Source organism: Lonchura striata, chromosome 3 (assembly GCF_046129695.1).
Source record: "Lonchura striata isolate bLonStr1 chromosome 3, bLonStr1.mat, whole genome shotgun sequence".
Lineage (NCBI taxonomy): Eukaryota > Metazoa > Chordata > Aves > Passeriformes > Estrildidae > Lonchura > Lonchura striata.
Window position 1 is genome coordinate 17,345,992 of NC_134605.1, and position 19,775 is coordinate 17,365,766.

The window sequence follows — 19,775 nt, forward strand, 5'->3', positions numbered from 1 at the left end:
GCTTTCACATGATAAATCACAAATTCTGAAGAACCAAAAAAAAATTTAGAAACACCATATGGGCAACCCTTAAAAGTTTGTATAACTCTGAAAAGTTAACAACCCTCCCTTCACTTCCAAACACCACAACTAAAACTGATGCTGCTTTCAATAATCTTATGTGCAATTACCATGAAGAGGCAGAACTTCCTGTAGGGTCAACATTTTGGCACATAAATCAGGATCACCTAATCAGTATTAGCTATTATAAACACCTAGTAATGACCTCAAAAAATATTTCATCAATCCCACATTTAAAAGGAAGGGAAAAATCTTGCTAGCAAGACCAGAGATATTATCCAACTTTTGACAACACAGGTAATAAAAATACCATCATGTTACTCCTGTTCTGACAGGGAGTGCTGACAGCCTGTTCCAGAGGCTTGCTAAGAGTACAGGTATAGCATCATTACTTCACTGCTGTAGAATTTTTATTCTCCCAAAACAAGTTTTAGCATGACATGAACCAAAACAGTACAAAGAAAAGCACCCTCCAAGCTCCACATATACTTTCCTCATTTCAGTCTTCTGTAGTCTCTCTCTATATTCCAATTAGGCAACCCCAAGTTTTATTTCAGTTTGCATTTACCAAAGATATTAAATTATTCAATCCATTATTTGAATGTATTCCCCTATCAGCAAGGATTTCATTAGCTATCTCTGCTGGAACAAAAAGGACTGCAAATTAATGTACAGCTGTGAATAAAGATTTGTTTATTTAATAACTGGACAACCTAACTTCTAGAGTTACTCATTCAAGAGCAATTCAAAAAACTTGAACCACAGGGACTTTTTCCCCTCCAAAGTCAGAAGAATAAAATAATGAGACCTTGGAAACAAAAAAAACCCCTCTGTTTCTTTTTCTTCCTCCCCATTTTCCTATGAATTAAACTGTGATCTAAGGCAATACTAGAACAGATGCACTGAAGCCCTTTATGACCTTACCTTTATATCCAGAACATTCCAAAATCTTTTCAAGAATCAATATATAACTGCTACATATTAGCACAAAAAAGCATCACAAATCTTGCATCTATGCAATTCTATCGGAAATAATTTAAACAGATTTATTTACTGTTGTGACAACCTTCCTTCAGTTCTTCTGCCGCTTTCATCCTCTGCAACAAACAACTCCAAGGACCTCCCCAGATGCAGATTACGCATCTACAAACCCCACACTTGGTTTCCTATTCTCTTAGCAAGGTTTTCCTGAGGTTGAAGACAGATGCCACACAAAGCAGCATCGATTCCAGCTGAACTAGAAGGTGCTTTCTGCAGCAAAACTGAGCATGATACTCCTTTGTTCCTCCCAACACAAGCTTCCCTTACGTGACCTTATTCCTTCAAAGAAATAATCCATTGTCTCACACATCAGAGAATTCTCAGCTGTCTGATTTCCCTTCATTGAAGCTTTCCTCTCATTCCAGAGCCATATGATTGCAACAATGAGCCTACTTAATGCAGATATGAAAATTTCTTTTGTAATGCAATGCAAAACCTTTGTAGTGAGCCGTCATCTGCAGACAAGACAATTACTGAATATCTGAACATGCTGCACACAGCCTTAGAGTCAGAAATCCTCTTCATTTGACCTCTTAAAATTGATGACATGCACTTGTCATTTGATAAAGGTGTCACTTTTGACCACGTCAAACAGTTCTTTAATGTAACAAATAGTAAGTCTTTCAAAATTTTCCAAAATGAGGGCCAGAAAAAAACCTTGGTTCACTTTTAATGCATTTCTGAAACAGTGTGGGGCAGGAATCTGCTGTGTTTAATTCTTTAAAATTCCAGGATAAAATGCAGTCCTGTGCTGTCCTACTCTTCCGGATTTGCAGGTTGGCTACAAGCTGCCCAACTAGCCAGCAGGAAAATAGGGTTTGCTAATGCAATCATTCAAACCAGAATGAAGCTAAAACACTTTGACATTTATTTAGATAAACACAGTTCAACCATTTGAGAAGTTAGCACGTTCATTTGATCAGTCCTATAACCCAGGGGGAGGATAAAATCCTAAAACTGCAGAGCATTTTTAGCAATTTCACTGATAAGGCAGCCATTGCTTCCAAGTCCTTTGAGACAAATCTGCACTGTTTTTTTAGCAGAAAGATGCCACTTGCAGCAAAGCCTTTACTCTTAACTTCAGAGATTTTTACTCTGCATTCTGAACTCATCAGAAGGACAAAAAGCCCATCCCTGTGAGCCCAGTGGTGCCTTGACTCCAGCAGATCCACTAGAGGGAGATCCTAAATTAAACAACCTCCAATTTTGCCAGCAGCCAGCAGAACAGCTGAGGATGCCAACTAAAAGATCAATGACATTTTTCAAATATATGCAAGAGAAGGAGACCATGATTTAATTTTATTTTAAAAAGAGCGAGAGAGCCATACCCAACAGCTGACTTGCAAACTACAAGGATGTACACAACTTAATCTTTAATATCCCTCAGAAGTCGTTTAGATTTCTGTGAACCCTTGCATAAAATTTAAAATTCATCTACAGCTTTATGAATTTCTGAATAGTATGCTCAGCTAACATTAAAACTGCTTTCCTTTTATGAATAAAATACAACACAAAATAAGCAAGCTAATAAAAGAAATTGCCAAAATGAGAAAGCACAGCAGAAAATAAGGATACTGCAAGAATCTAACCTTAACTAGATGTAATTCTAGAATAAAAGGGAAGCTATCTATGTAGGATTTCTTTATTTTTATTGGAGTTGGAGGTTCTGTATACCATTTTGGATACACTAGGAAACACAGCAAGCTGTCAACTTCAAGTACAGATTTTTGATGCAGTATCATCAAAATACCAACGAGGATAGCATGGGTTAGAAATTTTTAAAACTCAAACAGATCTATTGAAAAAACAAAACTAACCATATATAATGTATTGATCATCATATATCAGTGTAAGTTTATTTTATGACACATACCCTCTCAACACCTTTTCAGAAAGAGTAATTTGTTTATAAAAGACAGGCAGTTGCAATCCATGTCCTAAAATGAAGAGCTAATATTAGAGCCTCAAAGCCAGTGACCTGTCTAAGTAAATATTCATCTATTTCAGAGATGCTGGGGGGAGTTGGGGGGTGGGGGGAACCTAAGGCCAAAGACTTATTTCTAGGTGCACTTCTAAGAAATTATACCAACTACAGAGAAACAAAATTCACTGAACTTTGAGCAAGGAGCACAATTAGTTTGTTTCTACATTTCAAGCCACTTAGCAGCTTATTTCCATTATTGAAGTAGCATGTTCAGAAAGATATTTCATCTTTTTTACTTCTTACACTGATAGAGGTCAGAAAAATTAATATCTAGATCAGACAGTGACAAACTTCCCAGTTGATAAAACTTAGGAAGACTTGTTGACAGTACTCTAACACAGAAACATTATGAACATTTATCTTTAAACACTGTCTGGAAGTGATATGAGGCTGAGAGAACAATTCTGTGTGCCTTATTAGGAATTTTTTTTTAAAAGCAGCAGCACAAAACTGCTCATCTGCTGAAACAATGCTGACAGTGTTAAGGTTTGGTTTTATTTCATCCTGATGGAAGCTAGAGCACCTATCTGTCTGTGACACAGGTGACAGCAAAACTTAAACCACCACAGCCCTTGGCTGACCGGAGCCCAGGAAGAACAATTATCTCCCTTGCTCGCCATTAGCTTGTGATGCAGCTAATTAATGCATTTTGACTTGCGCCTGCTGCCACCAAATTAAAGTCACAAGAAGGAGAAACAAAGTGACATTGCTGTTATTCAGAAAAACTTAAAGGTTAACCCAGTCACTTTCAAACATGGTTACAAACCTTAATTTGTGTCCATCTCAGAATTGCTGAGAACAAACCAGAGGACAACAGCACTATAGTCAGTAACCAGGCTGTGGTAAGTCATACACAGTTATGAAATTTTAGTCATAAAATTTTAGTTTTATCCAAGTCTTTACCAACTGAAGTGGCATCTCTGCTTATTAATAAAGTTTCTACCACTGGACAGTGCAGCAGCCCACAAACACTTTGCATAAAGTAGCAAGAGAACAAGTCATTATACAAATTGCAAGCCACAAAATTAAAAAGAACACACTGTCTAACAAAAAAATAAGCAATGCCATGCCTGCCTATGTCATTTCAGCCTCTCTAGCAGCTCAGGTTTAGTGTTATGAGGAGTTAAACTGAACTATGAAGATATGTATATGCATAAATACACACTGAAACACATAACAAATTGTTCAAGTACAGGTAATGGAAAAGAGCTCGAACACTTCAAATCTGTGGTAAGAACCATCACTTAGGCCTTTTCATCAAGAGTACAAATGAACACTTCACGTGTTCCCAAATGTTTGCTGGGAGACAGGTGATGAACAGTCAGAATGCATGGAAAGTTTACACCTGAGTAACTCTTAAGGAAAGCAGAACTGAGGGACTGAGAAGAGAAAACACCTAGCTGAGAGGTAGGAGACTGGGAATTACAACTGGGTTATTTTAGCAGGCAAAAAGAAACTTCCTAACTCTAGCTACCATTTCTATTTTGGCCTCCTATGTTGTGTAACAATGTAAGCACTGCAGAATGTATCATCCACAGCCTAGACAAATTAGTTTCAAAAGGTAAGTCTGGAAAGGTCTACCAGGAAAAAAAACAACTCAATAAAACCACCTTTTTTGCTGGTTGAGACAGCCCTAGTATAGCTATCTACAATCTCTCTTCTATACAAGAGAGAGAAAACTGACACACAAGTACCATCTCTTGTTACACAGGCAATCTTTAAAGTTTAATGAGGACAAAAGAATTCTATTTGGTTACAAGAACACAAAAGACTCTTAGTCTTTTAGAAGAAACTCCCTCTGTGTGTGTCACAGTGTTATACTGATCAATTTGCTGTAGAGCCTACCTAGAATATGTTACAGACATCAGCAGAAGACTGAAAGCCAGGAATTTTTCCAACACTGTTTTAAAGCCTATGTCAACCTGATCTTCAAACAAATGAAATTACAGGCATCTAAATCATATGTGCTCATCTGAATGTTAACCCTGGATTCAAGGTCTCTGAGCTAGAAAAATCTGTATGGTAAAAACTGCCAGAGATGATTACCTGAATTCCAGAGTTTGGAGGGGGAAAACCCTTCACCATTTGATAATAAACTAGTAAACCAGTGAGAAGCAAAAATACCAACACACAATAGGAACCTGGATGCCTCTAGAATTCCTGAAAAGTATCTTCCTTACAAGGTACATGGTTCTTGGGTAGGTCTTTTTGTTTTGCTTCCTTAAAAAAAGGCAAAGCCAGCAGTTTCTGTATGTAATATAGAAACATGAAAATCTATTTACTTGCTAGGAAGTGCAATTACAGAGATGTCAGTTGAGTTCAGAAGTACTGTTAAGAAGCAGTAATTAGTCAGACAAAACATCTAGATAATTAAAGCACCTAGAGGCTTATTTATGATTAGAAACAAGACTTGCAGACTTTCATGCATAAACATTTGAATTTTTCTGTATTTGAACAATCTTAGGGGGGAAAAAAATAGTGAAGAGACTCTTACCAGCTTCCTGTGAATTTAATACTTCTAAGGCATGCATCATGGCACTTGCGAAGACATTGGCATCTTCTTTGCTGCCAAAATTCAGACCATAGACCTGCCTAGCATCACGCCACTGGTGGAAAGTCTGTGTAGCCTGATTGTACTTCAGCCCTTTTGGAATGGCACAATTTATTACCACCTATAAGCATTAAAAAAAAAAAAAAATTACTCGTGTTTAAAATTGCTGCTCCATAAGAAGTTTCAGCTTTGTGTAGATTTCATTCCTCCACCACGTGGGTTAATTCACGACCCATAATCTGTGAAACACAATGCTGAAAGCTCATAACCATTTCAGTTTTCATTCAAACACTGTCTGCAATCAGTGATGGGAATACACAAGGGGACTAATGAGATATTTTGTATCAACTTTTGTAGTTTAAGTGTTCTCACTTCAAAAGATGTAGCCATGTTTCACAACAGCAAATGCAGTAGCATCAACAGCTCTGACTTCCAGCAGCAGACTACTTGATGTGAAATATGCATCTGAAATTCAGAAACTCATTTTCCCATGAATTTCACAGGGTGTTTGTTAGGTTTCTGTTTTAACCAAGTTATCACCTTCTCCCTGTGGCTGCTGCACCCCTTGGCTTGCAGGGCTTTCAGCAGCAGTTTACTGGATTTGGTCACAGGGTATCATTTTGCAAAATTGTTGTGGCACACACAAAAGATGAAAATTTGAGCTATTAGGGCAACCACTTACTACAAGCCATCCACTAAGAGGATCCCATTGTACCTGGATAACTATATCCTCTCACCTTTTTCTGCTGAATAATGGGACAAAAAAAACCCAGATTTGCTCTCAGATGAATGCACAGAGACCATTTATTACTTGGAGTAAATATTTAGTAACAAATCACACAGGAGATGACCAGTTTAGGCTTCAGGTGTGTAATCAATGACCAAAAACAAACCAAAAGAATTCTATGAAATGCTGGGGGGAAGGAAAACAAAGCTAAGAAGCTATCCTCAAACAAAATATTAGGTTTTAACCCCATCCCAAATATCACATGACAGAGCACATTTACAGTCAGTGCTAATTTGCCATTTAATCATGATCCAGTAACTTCATCAAGGAAATTAAGATGTAATCCCTGTTACTCCCTTCTCACTCTCTTAAAGTGGTACATGATCAGCATTACCAAATATCAGAAGGTTTTTTTGAACAAAATGACCTGGGGAAATGAGACATCACACATCCAAGTTTTCATGAGGTAGGAAGAGCTAAAAGAGCTGCTGGTGTCTACACAGGCTGCAGCTCACAGTGTAGAGTGGGGGAGAGAAGCTTTCAAGTTGCCACTTTGCCTTAAAAAGAACCAGATGACTTCTATGTACACCACTAGCCTGTATAAATAGATATCTGTAGGAAGGAATGGCAAAAGGACTATTGCCTTGGGGGTATGCAAAGTGCTTAGTTCACAGGGAAAAAGCAATAAAAATTCTGCTTCTTCAGTTAAAAAAATGCAATTTATTTTTTATTGGTCCTGTAATTTTGCTGAAGACTTCATATTCTAAATTTTCAGAGATTTCCTCACCTGATGATCCTGAATCTTCCTGCCCACTACTCTGAATGTGTTGTTGCCTGTGTGATGATATATGTGAACTCTGCTGAATCCAGTTGATCCACCAGCTGGTACCCATTTCTTATTGGCATCATCGTAGACCATTACAGCAGCTCGTGCTTGGCAGATACTCTGTTCACTGTTAATATACAAAGTGGAGAAGAAAATAAAATTACTTGTGGCAAAGCATCATCTTTCTGGTTAAGTTCTTTTTTTTTTAATTTAAAATGTTAAAGCACTAGTCCTTGCAAGTTGCTGAAACTCCACCTTTCTGAATACAAAACCACCAGGACTTTGATATTTTGCTTATATCTGAAAAGCTATGGTCCAGACAGAGAGGCCTAACAACTAATAAAGGAGATAAGAAGGTGCTCATATGTCTTCTTTTTGCATTTTTTCCCCTTACATTTTTCCCCCCTCCTTTTACTCCTCACCAGCCATGAATTTTCATTAAATGCCATAGCCATACACAAAGCTTTCTGCAAAGACCAAAGAATCTGGAGTTGCACTAGCTCCACACAATCTACACTTCCCAGTGGAAATTACTTTCATGAGAAATAAGAATTGGAAGGTCCTTGCACCTTTTCACATATAGAGAAGAAAACAAACACAGACAATCAAGTCCAGCACAAAAATTTCAGCTCATAAATGAAAACACATTTTGATTTTGTCACATTTTACAACAGCTGACACCCAGATGTAACACTTTCTCCCTAAGAAAAGGTTCTACTGATGACCAAAAAGTGCAAATTCATCAGGAGATTGCTATCAGTAGCTAATCCTGATTATGTCAGTCATCTGGAAGCTGGGCTACAGCCTGAAGTTAAAAAGGAGCGTATCATGAATGTCATCATATAAGAAACACATTAAATCAGATCATACCAGAACCAGACTTATTTATTAGGAGAGGAAAGGGTGATACCATGCAGGTTGTCTCTGGGGGTAATATCCAGATGCAGACAGGAAACAAAAATAGAAATGAATGATTTCTTATCAGTAAGTCAGATTCTGTGAGCATACCACCCCAGCACATCCAACATTATAGAAAGCACATGATGCCTGGCTTGCAAGGAATGTGGCCTGCCATTTGGAAAACTGAGAAGGCTGAAGAGACATGCATCCTTCATTGGAAAGTAAAGGAGTATTTCTTCATATCTGATGAAAGAGGGAAAGGATGCCTCCCCCACGCATCTGTCTTGCAGATTTTTTGTGATTTTTATTGGTTGGTTGGTTTGGGAAGGGGTGTGTGTGTTTGTTGGGTTTTTATTTCCAAAGACCATTTGAATTTTCCAGTATCTTATTCACATCTCCTAATACATGAACTTTCTGAAGTACATCCAGCTGTTTTATTAACTTTCAATACCAACATTTTTGAGAAAACAGAACCAATTACTCTCACACATTCCATGGCATTCTAACTATTATAAAAGTGCTCAATACTGGGATGCTCTTTAGGGCTCATGGAGAAGACAGAATACTGAGATCATGTCTCTCATGCATATGGGAGATTCATGATCAAATGAGGAAATAGGTTCTTAATTTTAAAAATGCACGTGTTCTAAGCCCATCACCTATTCAACAACTAGATCAGAATGGGATTACAACCTCTAATTAGACCATCCTTTTTCTAGTTCAATTTAGGGATATTAAAATAATAATATATATAACTAAAGTGCTTCTTTTCTAAGCATAGTTTATAGTTTAGACTGGAAGCACAACATCTGAACCAGGAAGATTAAATGCAAAGAAAATAAACGTTGGTACAGCTTTTAAGCATTTCACAATGCAATTAAATATATACCACAGATGAAATATGGTTCACTCACTTAAGAGGACAGTGCAAGAACCTACTAGATTTCTTTATTTTTAGATATTTCTGGCACACATCTTAAAGTTCAAACCTAGAAACATTCTCTACTATTCACAAAATACATGACAAACAGTAGTGGTTTTTCTAAAATGTCTGACAGTAAACTTGGAAAACTTCTGAACCCATAATACATTTTTCCTATCTTTCAATTTGGATCAATCACAGGCATGATAAACCATAGGTGACAGGCCTAGATACTGATTTGGATGCAGAGCCATGTGGTTCACAGAGTTCTTGCTAAAAATTAACTTCTACTCAGTCATGTGCCAGACAGATTAATAAAAAAGATTCTATTAGAAATTGAGACTATGATTCTAAGCTAATATGTTCCAATTGCAACAAAGGTAGAACCAGAGAGTGACTGAGTAATGGTACAGCAGGAGGAGATTTAACAGGAAAGACCATCAAATTTCAGGTGCTCTTATTCAGCCTAAAAGTTCATAAAACTTTTTACATTATTTTATTTAACATACAAAAAAAAAAAAATTAATAAAGAAGAAAAACCTATTCATTTTAGGACTATTCAGTATTCAAGTGGCACTCTTCACAAGTGCAAATAAGATGACCTTGAACTGAATTTCTAGCTTTCCTTTAACAACTGCTAAACTATTTTTAGTTCCACTTCTCAGGCCATGTCTTATAACTGAAAGTATTAACCAAGTCTAGATCTCAACTACTTCATGTTCCATTTAAAATAAAACCATTTTCGTAACAGGGAATTAGTCTTCTTCATATAAAAATTTGAGATGATGCACAAACTTTTAAAAATTACAAATACAAAAATTTTCCAGCTGATTTTTTCAATCACTACAAAATAAACCTTCTGCCTTCATTTCATACAAATCCTGTAACTAAAATTTCAGTGTTCCAAGTGTGTAATTTTCATATCCAGGTATCAATTTGAAGGTGACATACTCCCCTTCTGCTAACAGTTCCTCCCCCCAACAGCACTTTGTTTATGAGACTGCAAGAGTAAGATGGAAAAATGAAAGACAAAAAAGACGCCTATCAGAAAGAAATTAAACCATCACAGCATACAAGGCTATTTCCAGGGTTCAATAAATATCAGGTGAAAAAATGATTTATTCTATTACTCTCTCTTAGTAATAAGTTCTCTAAAATGAACAAAAAAGGAAAAGTATGGAGGCATGAGCTTTAGTGAAAAGAATCTTTAGTTCTGCTCTTCAGTGGCCATTTGATATTTTAGTATCTGAATATAGTATATTGTATGTTATACTTAGACACCATAAAGTATTTAAAAATGAAAAAAGAAGCATACTAGAAATCCATTAACTTTAATGGGTTACACTAAATCAAAAATCCACACTGTGAGCTCATGGCTATCTCTGACAGGTCTAATGAAAAATACAGTTTAGTTTTTTTTCCTGAAGATCCACCTTTTTCTAGGAAAATTCTGACTTTAGCATACACACAGTTACAAGAACCTGAACCAGTCTCTTGTATTTTACAAATACATATGAACTTCAGTGCAAAAGAAAGAACCATGTGAATCAGAATTGTATAATTTATTGTATTTCTTGCTTTTCACGCTTATGACACTTCCCTGCTGTACTTGTATTAGGATTCAGTTCTTTACCCATCTCAGTATTTACACATGAGCTCTTCACAGTCCCCAGGGTTTGCTGCAACATGTGTGTCCCTTACATGACCTGTGTTAGGATGGCTTCCTTCATTCACTGCACCAGAATCACTTTGGTCTGATCACAAATTCATATTCTTTACGTATTACCTTGCACTGGTAGCAAATAAACAAATTGTCTACAGTCACATGCAAGAGAAAATAAAAGGGTCTTCATCTCTCTGCCATGTCATTAGGCCTTCAAAAGCATCCTACTGGGTTTTACTTGCCTATCTAAAAATTTTTATCTTCCTGGTGGGGTGCAATGGTTCCAGAAACCATTAGACTTGGATTAGCGTGCACCTTTTCAATATGCGAATTGATCAGGGGATGTGGGAGATTGAGCATCTCCAGCTTCACATGCTACTGCCAAAATGCACAGCTGCTCCAAGAACTGATTGCTAGATTATTAGGGCAGTGCATTGGGGAACTACAGTGAAATATTAACAAAGAAAAACTGAGAAATTGTATGTTCCCAAGTAAACTTACTAAACTAAGTATATGAAATTATTTGCAGAAAACAGAAAATTATTACGAGGGAACATTCATGCAAAAGAGTGCTTACTAAACCTTAGGAGACAAAGTGTACAAATCACTCTTCCCAAAATGTAAAGCTTGACAAATAGCTGGATAAATATATGTTAGGAGGAGTTATTCTCCAGACAAAGATGTAAGGCTCTGATTGTTAAAGCCAGCCATTATTCTGGGTAAGTCCACCTACAGCAATACCATATAAAGCCAGCGACAGGGTGGCTGGTTTTTATTTGGGGTGGAAGAGTGGGGGGAGGTCTGGCACTCAAAAGGCTCACACAAAAAACCACAGTAGTAATGAATCATAAGATTATTCTTATGGGAGAATATACTTTTCCTCCTCCAGTGATGAGATCATACAAAAAGCTCAAAAACCATAGCAAAGTGAACCCTAGCAGACATCATTCTTTTGCCCAGATGGAATGTGTTCATTCTTTCACATCCCAAGTTCTTAAGCTCAATGCACAGTGACACCAATCCAGTCTGCTGACCTAAGCCCTATTTTTTTTCCCTTCTCCACAAGAAGTGGATGCTTCTTTTTCTTCTCTCAAGAACTAAAAAAGATAAATATACTTCAAGGATCAAACTCATGAAACACAGCACAATTGCAGCCACAGAAAAGATCATTTAAACATACTAACAAAGCAAGGAAAAGCTGTGATAGCTCTGATGCTCAACCTTTGGTATTTTTGTCAGTAATGTAACAATGAAGGTTTCGAAAAATTATATACTGTTACCACTGCTTCTGGTGATTCAGGTTGGATTTTTTTTTTCCTGCTAAGTTCTCAATTTACAGAGACATAACAACATGTTCTTAAAATGTGCAGTCTTTGCGGGGCAGAAGGAATGGAAAGAGACACTGATTCATCAAACGCCTGTTTAGGATTTTCAAACCATGTGGCACAAAGCTAGAAAGAAACTCTAAACATTTCCAATTCTCACATCTTAAAAATACACATTTTTGAAAAGCAGCTAAATGCTGGTCCACATATAAAATTCTGTATCTTAGTGGTGGCATTTTGCAAGGTAACTTTTCCTGCTTGTTCCTAAATGCCAACTGGCACAACAAAGTGAAAATATGTGCTCTCTATTTTGCTATTAAAAAGTTAAAACTAACCACCCAAAACCAAAACAAATTCCCACATATACTGTACCACTACTTTCTATTAACTAAATCAGACACTGTAGACAAAATTGCCATGTATTCTAAGTCGCTCATCTGGCTTAACAGTTAAGCTACTTTTTAGCATCTTGAAGTTAACACAGAAGTATTTCCTATGCCCTCAAATATGCTCCAGACTGAACTCAATTACATAGCTTAATATTTATTTTTTGGGAGTCGGGGAAAGGGCTTGGCTTTGTTGACAGGGGTGATGCGAGTGAGGAGAGGGGAAGAACTTTGAGTTTCTTTAGGTTTTAACTCATAATCAGCTTGCTTTAATTTTATTCATTTCTTGAACTTTAGCACTTCAGCCAGAAGTACACCTCAGAGGAGGCTGTGTATAACAATTACCACCTCCTCCTGCCAACAAAGACATCCACACCATCAACAGGACATAATGGAAAAATACAAACCTTTAGGGCTCTGCAGAGGTGAACACAGCGGTTCAATAAGTTAAGTTTCTCTAACACATCCTCAGCAGAAAAGGAAGAATCTCAACTCTCCCTGCATTACTAAAAGCCAGTTAAACACGCTGCTGGCAAGGGAACATCACATGCTTGGTACAGCAGAAGCAACTAAGCTGTGCTGTGCACTTGTACCCAAATTCAAATTATGCAGCTTGCCCACTCCAACACTTCAGCCAGGACAGAATTTACTTGCTATTTAGGTTTTAAAATAAGACTCGGTTGGGAGCAGCTGATTCATCTGACCTGTTTCCATGCGGATTCCTCCTCAGACACTACAACCCCCCATAGGACAAGAGTCTTTGCTGATTCCTTCCAGCAGATCCAACTCTAACAAGAGTTCCTTGTTGGAACAGGAGGTGAATGCAGAGGGAGAAATCCCAGACTGCTTCTCTAACAGCTCTCCTGTACTTGCCTGTGCCTAGCAAACTTTTGATTGATAACTGAGAGATTCATTCATCTCTCCCACTTTTCCATCTCTGATAACAGAGAGATTCATTCATCTCTCCCACTTTTTCTTCTCATGAATTACTCAGAATACAGATTAACTGCAACATCAGAAACCAGCAGAAAATCCTACATGGAAAGTCCCAACTAGAAATAAAACTAGTACTGCAGAGAAGCGGGGGAAACTGAATCACTGGGATTAATAGTTGGCAAAGGAAAGGTGCTTTGCTTTTGGCACAGGGCTCTGCAACACTCCAGAGTTTTAGCTGGTACACAGTTTGCCGAGGACAAACTTTCCTTATTCAATGAGTACCTTCCACTGAAAGAAAATTGGTTTTCATCTTGTGTATAAAAGCATTTAACATTAATTTAGGAGAAGTCTGCTCTCGGAGCCAGAAAATTCTCATAAATTTCTCTTGTTGCTATAAATCTGTTCCTTGATGATTTTGCATTTGTAGCTTGTTCCACAGCAGCAGGTGAATATCAAACAGCTAAAAGAAATCATTGCAGGACATTCAGACAGAAAGAGAAATATTATTTAGAACAGCAGGTTGATGTCAAGTGAAAGCCTGCTTTTCACACAGAATTCCCAAATTAAAACCCAGAGAAATTTTCTTTACCCAAACGTTTCACATACTCATGTATTCCATGTTTCATCCAATGGACAAAGCAATTTTGTGTTGGCAATTCAATATTGTCTCCAGGTTTGGCATATGTTAGTTCACATAAAAATTCACCTATTCCCTCAAAGGAAATCAGAAATATCAAGGAAAGAATACGACAAGTCAAAACAATAAACACTCTCTACAAAGGCAAATCTTAAAAAAACCCAGAGTATTAAGGGGAATTAAGAACAACAGACTGAAAAACATGGATTTTTGAATAGCATGAAACTAGTATTAACAATGGCTAACTGTATATGCAATAATGTGATGTAGTATTAATAAAATATACACGTGACTCATTTTATCTACCTTTAAATTCAAAAATACTCTCTGAAATCAAACCAAAGATGATATTAGGATACTTCACTTCTCAACTCTCAAATTAAATAGACTGTGTAGTTACCCAAAACCAGATACTAGTCTTTTAAGGAAAACAGACACTAAAATCCTTTCATACACAAACGTAGGGGTGTTTTTTAAACAATTCCTTCAGCAGATAGAAGGAATGACCATGTGCTGTCTTGTTCTTTTAAAAAGTATAGAATTATGAACTTTCACCATCCATCATTCCAAGCTTAAGACAGAAGAACATGGATATGCTAGAATTTAATTCACAGATTTGTCTTTGCCTTGTACACAAACTTACTGGTAACTTCATGGAAATACGTTATTAGAAGCCTTCATTATTTTAGCTTGGAGGTAAGATTTTCAATGAAACAACCTGCAAGATACAAGATCAACATTTTCCCACTTTCTTCCACTATCTTCTAGATCTTTTCATCCCACGGAGAATAATGAAGGTTTTTTCCCCAATAAATGTTTCCAACAGATGTTTTGGAGGAAAAAATCAGGACTATACAGAGGCCAATGATTTCATTACAACACATTTACACTGACGGGAAATCTTTCTAGCCGTTATTTTTATACTGGTAAAATAAAGTCCTGCATTTAGACTCCATAGAACCACGAAATAAGATAATTCAGTTTATGTCTGCTCCATCCACTCATCCATATCCTTGTTTTCTTTTATCCTCTTACACAGGGGTGTTCCCTTAGACATGGCATTTTTGGTAATTTATCCTGATTTTTTCCTGAAAATATTACATTGTTATAATCAAATCCATTTTTCCACTGATTTTTCAAACATATTTCTTCAGGGCATTTACCACTTTGCTTACACTAGAAGGCTGTGCAGAAGCCATGCAGTAACTGAAGAAGATTCAACACTGCGGCATCACAAGCCAAAGGTTTTGCCACAGAAAAGGCTAATTCTGTCTGGGTAGTGATTTTACTCAACAGTACAACAGGAGCAGAAGATTCCTACCATGATCTTTCACCTACCTCAAGACAGATTTTTATCAAAAATCAATTTCTTGGTTTGTCTCTGTTGTCAAAGCTAATGGGAAAAAATCTCTAGAGCAAAATCTGGGAATGAAGCAATCTGCAAGCATCAGGGTACCCTGTAATTGAACAAAGCTATCAACCATAAAATCAGTATCTTTACCAAACAGGAACAATCATGATGGATTGAAAAGTTCAAAGCTTTTAACCTGAAGGCCTTAAAAGGCCAGGACCAAAAGCTAGCCAGACATATTAGTTCTTCCCTACAAATAGTCTATTTTTCAAGGGTTTGTTGCTTTCCTTGCTGCAGTTCCATGAATCTGTGCCCAACATACTGTGGAAAGCCTTTTTAAGCAGGCATGAAAAACAACATCTACAACAACCAGACTGACAGCTGATGACTTCCTGTGAAAACCACTTAACATACATACATTTCCTATGTCCTATACATATTTTAACAAAAAGTGACCTTCTTCTGTTATTTCCTAAGCTTTCAACACATGGTACAAATCACAGCTTTCAGGGCCCAGATTCCCAAGGCAAGCAGAGTTCCCAAAAGTGCTGCAACAGAATCCATCATTACATTACCAGCACCACAGATCATGTAACTCATTTTACTGTCAGATAACCAATGCCCAGCTCCTCCTGGAACAGCAAGAGAGCAGCATTTTTACATCACCTGTTTAATACAAGGGCAGACTCTGATGTAGAGAGCTGTGTAAAGGGAAGGTGGCTAATCTTTGAGTGACACATTCTAGCCCCAGTGTTAACATATGAATATGCAATTCATGGTTCATTACAAGAAAGACTGATTACAAGAAGGAATTATCTTCTTAAAACTTAATTTCACCTAAAAAACCCCCCCAAAAACCAAAAACAAACAAACAAAAGAAAAACCCCACCGTATTTTGTTCATTTAACACTTGTTTTTAAATACCAGGTTGATGCTGACATAAATGTAGGGCAGGTTGGATGGGGCTCTGAGCAATCTGGTTTACTGGAAAGTGCCTGTGTCTGGCACAGGGGTGATCTTTAATATTCCTTCCAACCCAAGTCTTCTACGGTTTTATGGCTTAATCATGAAAATGTGAGCAGCAAAGTACCAGAAAAGGCTACACATAACTACCTTGGCCTCAAAACAAGTTTGGTCCCAGAGTTTCCAAGTCTGCTTGAGTACTGCATTAGAGGGAAATAAAGTTAGGGGCTCCAGTCTGATGGAGAGTCCACCCAACTGAGCAGCATGCACCCAACACAGGTACCTTGTGGTGACACCAGGAAGCCACTCTAACAGCTCTACAGGGTGATCAAGAGAAGTCCCTGACAACCTGAAAAAGACAAATGCCATGACCATCCTCCAGCAGAACAAGCAGCAAGGTTTGGGGAGCCAGAGGCTCAGAGGGCTGCAGGAAGCAGTTTGACCTGGTAAGCTGTTACTAGAGCATTTCTCAGGGGGAACAATACCACTGTGGTGCTGTTTAATGCACTTGTTGATCACCAGGAAAATGGGATGTAATGAAACTTCAGCGAGTCTGTGGATGCATTTCTGTAAATTGGGATAGACTGGTATGCTGGACAGCAGAGCTGCTGTTCAGAGGTGTCTCAGCAGGCTGGAGAAATCAGGTGACAGAAACCTCAAGAAATCTGGAAGCAAGGGTTAAAATCTGCACCTAGGACAAAATAACCTCAGTGATGTAAAAAGTGAATTTTCCCCTCTATTCAGGCTGCATCTGGCACATTGTGCCAAATTTTGGGCTCCCCAGTGGAAGGAACAACCTTGACAAATTGGAGCTAATCAAAGAGGGCTAGAGGAAAAGATGCACCAGGAGTGGCTTCACAGCTGTGGTTGTTCAGTCTCCAGCTAAGGCAGGAACATAATGGCCATTCTCAACTACTCAACAGGGAATTACAGGGTACAAGAGTCACAATCTTCTCAGAAATGCAGTACAGAAAGGTAGGAAATCATCAAAAAGTGCAGAAAAGGAGCTTTTAACCAGGCAAGGAGAAGTTGTACCAAGAAATCAGTGAAATACTGGGGGAGGCTGCCCAGAAGTTGTGGAATCTCCATCCTTTGAGACTTCAAAATTCAACCCAGCCAAGGTGATGGGAGCAGATGAACTCCAAGAACTCCCACCTTAACTAAGACAGTGTGTGACTCTAGAAGAAATAAATTCTTTGAGAACACCCCACTGAACTGCAGATATATAAGTACCTTATTTATGACAATTTCTGCCTTAGCACCTCATTTTATTGGAATGCTTTTCCCAAAAATAACAACATGCATTTCACACTTGAATTTTCAAGCAGCCTCTCCTTCTGTAGCCTTTAAGTGAAGATCATAGAGACTGCTGGTAGTTCTAATATTCAAAGCTTAAAAGTCAGAGGTTTAAATAAACAACATACTATTTATATCACTGATGTGTACTACCAAATAAATGCCTGCATATTTAATAATAAGCAATAAGCCTTATTTCTTTTACTCTCTCCTCCCAACAAAACATGTAAGATTGATTCATGAATTTCTGACATCTCTTAACAAGTCTGTACTACAAAATATTTCAACTATAAACACAGCTCTTGACAATCCTGTCCTCATTTCCAAGGGCAACAGGATAAGGCAAAGTTCTGTGTCTTATTCAAACAGCTCAAACCAAAAGAATCCTTAAGCAACCCAAGACCTGTCACAATGTAGTAAGCAAACACTGATGTGTAAAAATTACCCCAGTTACAACAGCTTCCTTGTACAAGAAAATCTAATGAGCACTCTCAAGTTGTGCATTCAGTACAGATATTTATGATAATGTGTAAAACAAAGGAATACTAAATTTTCACTTAAATGCCTCTCTACAGTAGAGCTCTGCTCTCCTCTTTGAGCACAGGTTTCCACATACAAATTTCACAAATCAAGGAGAGCTTATCATCATCAAGTTGACACAATCTGGAAGCATTCTGCTTTCACTTCTATTATGGGTTATTTACATTTGCCATTGAATGCAGTCAAAATGATCACCTATATTGAAGTATGAATTCAATTTTCATGCCAAACTACTGCATTTACTCATGGAACAGCACATTTTTCTAGTACTCTCCTCTTCCGTGATCCAAATTACTTTTTGGCAAGGCTAAGTCAGTCTTATTTGAATAACTCTGATTTCTTCCCCACATCATTTTATCTCTCAATATCACTTTTTAAACAACTATTTTTTCACTCCCCCTGTACTCTACATATTAGTAATAGCTTTCCTGAAGTGGCTGCTCACACAGCTACTTCAGAGGCTCTTCTTCCAAGTCTGATTGCAAGTCAGTCAAGATTAACTTGAAGAAATTCCTGATTCCAACTCATCCCCCCAACTTCCTACCTTCTTCCAGCAATGCTTGCTAATACACTTTCCTCAAAATACTAAGTTTGTCATTAAAACCTAATCCCTTGGGCAAAATCTCAATTGTATACGCTTTTTTATTAAATGCAGCTTAAATGAACCTATAATCATTCAGACCTGTAATCAGTTTTTCCTCTGAATATCCTTCATACAGTGCTATTCACAACAGTAAAAAAGTTCTGCATTTCCTAAAGTCTGAATCTTGATTTCATCAGTTAATGACTTTGATAACAACAAGGTCGTAAAGGTAACATGATCTAAAAATTCTACCACTATTTATACATTTATTTATAAATTAAATCCTTTTTCTAGAGCTGGCAGAGGGATTCAGAGGAATCTGTCCTGTCAGGTATGTGCTGCTGTAATTCTAACAGAAGGGACAGGTTACTGTATACTAATTGTTACTTGTACATGCAAAAGGCTTGAAGTGCTCTACTCTTCCTCTCCAGACTAGCAGGCAAAGAACAGCACAAGAAATAGGAAAATCAATGTTAGAATTCATTGCAAAAGTATTTTGATACTCAGTGACCCACTTTTAACTTTGAACACCAACAGATGACTGCAGTAACTAATTCAATCTAGTTAATAATTAACATTTACATTTGTGCATTCATTACATCTAACATTCTGTCCTAGAAAATTGGATGATCTAGATGCACCATGAAACACTGAGTAGAAGCTATTTGATTTTCCCACAATGTCAGCTATTTCAAGTATCTCTGGCAATAAAAATTAAGCAGAGAGAGTGCAATGGCAGTAAGCACACAGCCCTTGAACAGAAGTGTATCAACACAGATGTGTGCTTGAAACACTCGTTTGGAGGGGTTTTACCCACACAGAGAAGCCAGTACAAATGGACATTTGCACCATCATCTCAACGAGTAAAAACAAAAACTATCTTTCAACATCTCTCACCACTCTCAAATAGGACTGTATGAAAATTCTAGCAAAATGGTTACACAGTGAAAAAGAAGAGCAGTCTCACTCCAGAGCAGACAACACCCACAAAGAAAAAAATTACTAAATCATTATGCAAGGTCATAAAAGTTACTATATTGATCAACATCTTTATCATGAGTTACACATTGGTTTTTCTTCTAGA

General features: G+C 37.5%; 1 protein-coding gene across 8 annotated transcripts in view; it reads right to left on the reverse strand.

Annotated features, from left to right (window-relative positions):
• ENAH (ENAH actin regulator) overlaps positions 1 to 19,775 on the reverse strand; it is a 90,357-nt gene that overhangs the window by 39,055 nt on the left and 31,527 nt on the right. For all 8 annotated transcript variants that reach the window (XM_021543309.2, XM_077781915.1, XM_021543307.2 and 5 more), the window contains 2 exons: positions 7,151 to 7,316; positions 5,580 to 5,757 (listed from right to left, as the gene is read on the reverse strand). In XM_021543309.2, coding sequence (XP_021398984.1) covers positions 5,580 to 5,757; positions 7,151 to 7,316 — 344 coding nt within the window. The remainder of the gene's footprint in view (positions 1 to 5,579; positions 5,758 to 7,150; positions 7,317 to 19,775) is intronic.